Source organism: Esox lucius, chromosome 18, assembly GCF_011004845.1.
Source record: "Esox lucius isolate fEsoLuc1 chromosome 18, fEsoLuc1.pri, whole genome shotgun sequence".
Lineage (NCBI taxonomy): Eukaryota > Metazoa > Chordata > Actinopteri > Esociformes > Esocidae > Esox > Esox lucius.
Window position 1 is genome coordinate 9,285,032 of NC_047586.1, and position 6,959 is coordinate 9,291,990.

The 6,959-nt window shown below is 42.9% G+C and overlaps 1 protein-coding gene across 1 annotated transcript; it reads right to left on the minus strand.

The window, feature by feature from the left end:
- Positions 1 to 3,954: 3,954 nt before the first annotated feature.
- ccn2a (cellular communication network factor 2a) lies at positions 3,955 to 6,693 on the minus strand. Its single transcript, XM_010882908.4, has 5 exons — positions 6,372 to 6,693; positions 5,904 to 6,120; positions 5,525 to 5,779; positions 5,190 to 5,401; positions 3,955 to 4,945 (listed from the first exon to the last, which is right to left on the minus strand). The coding sequence occupies exons 1-5, from the start codon at positions 6,429 to 6,431 to the stop codon at positions 4,649 to 4,651; spliced, it is 1,041 nt and encodes a 346-aa protein (XP_010881210.1). The 5' UTR covers positions 6,432 to 6,693; the 3' UTR covers positions 3,955 to 4,648.
- Between the last annotated feature and the right edge of the window lie 266 nt (positions 6,694 to 6,959).

Genomic DNA, 6,959 nt, shown 5'->3' on the forward strand with positions numbered 1-6,959 from the left:
GGTTGGGGGTGGGGGGTTGGTGCCAGTCATGGGTGTGTCTAATATGAATATGGGGTGGCAACAAGACATTGCAAACTGATGGACTGACCGGCAAGAATGTACCAAAGGGAATATCCCAGGTACTTGGAACAATTATCAAAAAAACTAAAAACCGTTTAAAATCATTGACTTAAAACATTCCCTGCAGATGTCTTCTGGTCGTTAATGGTAGTAGTACAGCAAAAATCTTAGAAGTGGCCTGTTTAAAACGGTTTCATTACACAAACCGATAAGCTGATTTGAGGGTACGTGTAGAGACCACCCACTTGCTCAGTTTAATCTAACTGAATGTCACTTGACCTTTGAACTGGTAGGTAATGTATCATACTCCATAGTTTTGTAATCTACATATTGTAGCTAACAAACATGAAAACGATAATGTTGTTGTCATGGGCTGTCATTCCTTTACATCACAGTAAGCATGTGCTGAAGGATATGCACTGACATTACAGTTGCTCCATTTCAAAGCTGGGAAATGATCAATAACAAACATACCTGCCACTCTTCGCAGGCATTCTGCTGGTATTGTCCTTAATGAAAACTAGCCTATTCTATACTACACACCTCACTTTCATTAAAATCAAACTAAATAAGTCTGATCAATGCACATGCTGAATACATCAAACCAATCTGTGTATGTCTTGCAGTATTTAGTGTAATTTCAGATTCATTGTTTATTCTCTTGTATACAGGGTTATTTGTGTCTATATTATTTACATTATTTACATTGTTTTGATTCTGTGTATAGTGTTGTACTGTTGTCATCTTTTTCAATTGAATGCATTTAGCCAAGTGGTATCAGAGACATTCATTTGTATTTTCCTATGATTTTATTGAGGAGGAAGTAAGAAAATAGTATTATTGAACCTGCAACACGTTGTATGGTAGCTTACACTGTCCATTAGTCCAGTTATACTTAGTATGGTAAACATTTTAGGGTATATTCAGAAGTTTAATTTACTTGACAATCAGGGCTGGTCTCACTGACACAAGTATAGTCATTGACTAAAAAGCTAGCTTGATCTAAAATCTCAACTGATGGTAATTACAAGAATTGTGTTTGAGTCATGTTTCCTCTGATTCAATCAAACGCATCTTTTCTGAACTAATACCGCTAGATTGTGTACTGAAATGCATAGTAATTCCACTCCTGAAATAGTTATTTCAGTTTAGATGGTGTATTTTCTGTAGTCTGTCATGTATAATGCATGTTGCGGGTGATTCAAAGTGTGAATTGTTCGTTATTCTCATGTCTTTCAGTTGAGCTGTATCCTCCTGGACAGTTCTGTATTACATGTATTTTAGTTAAAAACCAAATAAATCAAAACAACTAAAATATGATTAACTTAAAAATGTATATGAACTAGGATTACAAATAACTTTGAAAGCCAGCATAATGTGACTTAACGTTGTTAAGGAATAACAAGGCCATCAACAAATGTCAAATGTCTTATGATAAATGAAATGTGTTTATGAGTTATGTATTAGAGGTTACAAGGATGGCCAATTAAAAAGGGTTCTTGGAAGAAATAATAAAAAAAATTAAAAGGTTCTTCATAGTACCTTTAGAGATATGTTAGGAAGATTAAAAGGTAGTACTGACAGCTTTTTCAATGATTTGCAACTATTTTGAAAATGCCTATAACTCATATATAGGTTTTTGAGGCTAACCCTTCTATGCAATTCACAATCAGGTCACAGTTTTATTTATATTGTTATTATGTAATAGCTTTAGATATCCTATTTAATTTAATTGTCCTATCACAGACGTCTATGCCGATAACAATGTCTATACATATATATACTGGAAGAGAACTGTGTTCATGTCACTATGGAGGCGTCCAAAATGATCTGTGGATCAAAAGAGCAGCAACAGGCTAATCAGATGTTCAGAAAGGCCTTCCAATGTTTTGGTTCTAACATGGTGCTGCCATCTAGTGGTTCCTCATGGCAGAGGAAGCCATAAAGATGCTTTAAAAAGTTTGGCCTACACTAGATTTTCGATATCTATGCATTTTTGTTTTTTTTTAATAAAAATTTCAATAGCATTAAATAAGTACAAATGCTAATAAAAATATGTATATATATTTGGCAGTCAGTCATGTATAGTGTGTGTGTGTGCATATATATATAGACACACACACACACACACATTATAAAACCAATGAAATTGTTAAACCAAAAGGAGTTGCAAAAATTATATTGTAGATATTAAGTACAACAAATACAGACTTTGTTTTCTATCCCATTTCATAATTTCATTATATTTACTTGAATCTCAGTTTAATTTCCCCTGAAATTAGTTTGGGAAAACAGGGGCCCCTTGTGGTCAGAATAGGCTACCAGCATGGTAAATGATAATTTTCCTACCTAATAAAAACGAATAATAGTCTATATTTAAGACAGTGCCCAGGTTATGAAATTAACAGTTAAGGTCTAGTCTTTTCCTTCATCATCGCAACTGTCCAGAATGTTGCATGTGTCTAGGAAGCCGCAGTTCACTGAACAGACACTCGAGGGCGCTACACATGCATTCAAAACCCTGCGTCCCTGAGTGGTGTAGGTGTACAAGGCGTATAGCGCCTGATAGTGCCTCACTTGGCAGAAAATTCAGAAACTAAAATGTTTTCCTAAGGGCGAAGAACCACTTTCTTTCTGTTGCGCGGTAGAAGTAAAATGGACACGACGTATGCATGTCAGCCATATAGAAAGGTTTACATCTGCGCAGATCCATTTATGACTGTAAAATGTACAGTTTATTTACTCTTACTGTTCGGTACTGTTCTGTACTGTTTATCAGATTTATAATTCTTATCCAATACTTTTGCTGATTGGAATGTCTCAAACTGTCTCACTCCACTACAACGCAAGGCAGACCAAGACCAAATTCAGATGTTGGAGAAAATAGCCTAAATGAAAAGAGCCCTTTGTAGAGAGTGGGGGGATTTACAGGTTTTAGACCCAATGGCTCTTTCATTTCTCCTGGAAAACAACCAAAGACCCTGCTACTCAGTGACAGGAAAAGGATTTACACCGTGTTAATCAGCCAATTACCGTAAATATTTTCGTGGCTTATCCTCTGGTATGAGGTAAGACCCATTTCTCGATCAGCGTGTTTGTGTTGTCTTTGATGTTGACCCAGGCCTAGTTCAGTGTGGCGGGACACCGATAATCAGTGTCAAAGCACAAGGTTGCCAGTTTGACAGCTGGTAAGTGCGTAAACGGATGGACGAGCAGCTGTCTGCTCATCTGCGCAGCAAAAGGCAGACAATGGGGTGTTTTAGAAAAACCTATTGGATGGGCCTGCAGTCTGCTTGTGGGATTGTAACTAAAATATGAGATGTAGACTGCACATTATTAGGGACTGGGTGGTCTAACAAAGCACCAACCTGGACCGCACACAATCCAATGAGTGGAATTTCAGTGGTCTGGCTCCTCTTGTCGAGTTTTAAGTAAGAACACCAAACTGCTGTGTAAACATGCTCCAAGTTATTAGTGGTTGAGGCCATATGAAGATTAGTATATCGTTGGTGCATAGTGAGGGGTGTAGATTATGTACATGTAGATTATGTTCTGCAGGAGGGTCTACCTCTTAAAGCTCAGCTGTCGTAACAAGCTTAAAGGGTGGAACAAAGACATTTAGGAATACATCAGGTTTATATAAAAAATATATTTTATTCCAAACTACAAAAGGGAAAACATGTAACTTTTTTGTCACACTTCTCAATAAAATAGTAAACAATGCTATCACAGGAACAGTCAAATCCAGCAAATGAGCTATCAATAAACATATTGAAGCAAAAGAAAAACTAAAAACTTTTTTTAACTTTAAATTAACTTAAACAACTGTACAACAATATTTACAGTATTTACAGCATCAGTAATATATGAAAAGGAATGACGCTAAAAATCATCCAGTTTTTGTATTTTTTTTGGGGGGGGGGGCAAATACTGATTCCTTTCTTGCGACCTGAATCAGTAAGTCAAAGTCAAACACGTCTTTTTTCAGTGCTGTGGCAAACCGTCAAAGCATGCACACTACGCTCCTTGTCAGGAAGGAAGGCTGTTTTTCAGCATGAGCTGAGCCACGACCTGTCGTTAACACTGGAACCGCTCGGCAAGCAGTCAACTATACACAAGGACACATTCAACCAGCACTCTGGTGGGTAAAGGACATACATTTCCCTACTTGGGTTAAAAGTCTTCACCCTTCGTTACAGCAAGTGCTCCGAGGCTGCTAACGTGGCCAGTTAGTTGGGTAACAGCCACAGTTAAAGGGGAGGGAAAAATGGCGTCAGCCAATTAGTGACAACAACATAGGTTGTCACATAGTAGAACTATAGTGCAGTTTTCTTGGGGCCACAGAGCAGCCCCCTGTCTTTGGCCCCCTCTTTAGGGCAACTGACCCTAGACATCCATTGGTACACTCATACATATACATTGAATATACTAGTATAGTTTTCTGTTGTTGTACGAAATACAAAATTGTAAAATGAGAAAATAGCAAACCAGAAGACAAACAAATATTGTGCTGCAAGATGAGATGGATATCTGTTGGGATTCAAGTTAAGAGTCATTGGTTGTGTTTGCTTTTTGCTGACGTGACAGTTTATGCCATGTCTCCCAGCATTTTCTTGTAGTACATGGACTCGAAGATGTCATTCTCCCCGGGGCAGTTGTTGTGGCACGCGCACGTCTTGATGAACATCATCTGCTTCTTCATGACCTGGCCGTCGGGGCACTTGAACTCCATGGGCAGGGTAGTGGTTCTGTGAGGAGTGCAGCATCGACCATCTGTGCACACTCCGCAGAACTTGGGGCGGTAGGCTTTGGTGGTGGTGCAACCAGAGATCTCAAACTTCATGGGCTTGGACACTCTCGGTGTGCGGATGCATTTCTTTCCTTTCTGTAACAGCATTGCAAAAACGCCAACGTTATTTCCTTCACTCTTGACTTGAGCCAGTCTTGTCTATTGGGCTAAATGGCTAGGCTAACTTGGCAGATATGGGCTAAATGGTTAGGCTAACTTGGCAGATATGGGCTAAATGGTTAGGCTAACTTGGCAGATATGGGCTAAATGGCTAGGCTAACTTGGCAAATATGGGCTAAATGGCTAGGCTAACTTAGCAGTGGTTGTCAGATATGCTCACCCTTATGCTCTGCTCCATGTGGGACTCGCAGGGTCTGACCATGCACAGGCGGGACTGTTTCTCCAGGCGGCACTCGCGGTTGTCGTTGGTGACCCTGGTGGAGATGCCCAGGCCGCAGGTCTTAGAGCAGGCACTCCACTCGGTGGTCTGGACCAGGCAGTTCTCCCTGATCATGGAGGGGTCTGGCCCATAAGTCTCCTCCTCTCTGTACACTGCGGGCAGGGTAGGTGGAGGAGACGTTAGACTCTTCCTCACCATTGCACGAAAGCCACCAAGATAACATCACCGGGAATGTCGGCTAGGGCATTTTTCGAGCGTCCCCGACTGAGACTTACCGGCGAGTGCGGGGCCCACAAAGCTGTTTGTGTGCGGGGGGGCATCGCACACCCACTCCTCGCAACACTTCCCGGGCACTTTGACGCGGCGGGGCGCGGGGCAGTCTGGGCTTGGCAGGCGGATGTCAATGCTGCAGAGGGGCACGCAGCCCACGGCGCCGTCCAGGCAGGTGCACTGGTATTTACAGCTGCTCTGGAAGGTCTCTCCGCTCCTGTACACAGTCCCTCCCATCACACAGGTGGCGCCACCCTTGGCTGCGGGGAGGAGAAGCAGAAACCAGACCGGTGTTACCGTCTCCAGTCACACAAACCGTGGTCGGAGGAGAGTCACCCGACGGGTGAGGGGGGTCAGGGGTCGTCGTCGTTGAGGGGGACTCACCTGTGCACACTCCGATGCGACGGTTGACGGGGGAACCAAAGTCGCAGAAGAGTCCCTTGTGGGGGTCGCACACGTCCTTCTCCGTGCAGAACTCGCCCATCTGTTTGGCGCACACCCTGCAGCACCCGCAGGCGTCGGGCACCCGGCTGACTCCCAGGGGGCACTGGGGGGCGACATCAGGGCAGCTACACTGTCCACTGCACTCCTGAGCCGCAGCCTGTGGGGCAAGGAAAGAGACGCTTTTGGTTAGAGTCCGAGCACGTGGCCTCCGCTATGGTGACATCAGCCTCTGGAACTACGGCGTCACAGTGCTCGATGTAGCAGCGTTCATGGTACATCTCTTTACATTGACTGAAGTGTTACGGACTGGAAATGCACACAGCTGCTGGCTGTCTGTTTGTATGTTACAGTATTCTTAGAGCCAGCTCTCATATGACCTGTCACATTTGAAAAAAGTATTAAACTTACCAGGTAGGAGAGAGTGAGGCAGATGAAAGAAATCAGGCTCATGGTCGGTCCAGCAGACATTTTGCTTCTCTTGTTTTTCTCTGAGTATCTTAGACAAAAATACGTCTTCGAGGTCTTCAAAAGTCTTCCTTGGTCTCTTGCGAGTATGCAGGGAGCTTGTCGTCTGATCGAGTGGATCTCGTTGTAAGAAATGTCTTGTTCTGCTTCTTTTCTCCGTTAAGTTCTCGTAGTTCTCTTAGTGAAAGCTAGAGTTTAGCTTCGGTAATAGAGCTGTTGCTGCTCTGCTTGCTCTCTCTTTGAGGAGGAGTTGTTCTGTGTCTGAAGCTAGGAGCTCTCCCTGCCTTTATACACCCTGGGCTGCTGTGACGTGCCAACGGCTGAATGGAGTCCTGGACAAACATGAACATTCTTGGCATTCTTTCCTAGTTTCCTGCCCCCCTCTCTCTAGACTCTCCCCCCTGCCATCCAGCATTCCTCCTGTCTGAAACCAAAGTGCTGTCACATATCAAAATAAAAAGTGCAGTCTTGGCACTATCCCTCAACTTTGCTTTTTATGTGTAATCGGCGGTTTGGTTATATTCCACAGAG

Excerpts from the sequence above, each read along its gene's own strand:
- ccn2a (XM_010882908.4), bottom strand. The coding sequence starts at position 6,431 with ATGTCTGCTGGACCGACCATGAGCCTGATTTCTTTCATCTGCCTCACT. Across the intron at positions 5,780-5,903 it reads TCGCATCGGAGTGTGCACAG|CCAAGGGTGGCGCCACCTGT; the intron begins GTGAGTCCCCCT and ends TCCTCCCCGCAG. Across the intron at positions 5,402-5,524 it reads TGTGGGCCCCGCACTCGCCG|TGTACAGAGAGGAGGAGACT; the intron begins GTAAGTCTCAGT and ends CCCTGCCCGCAG.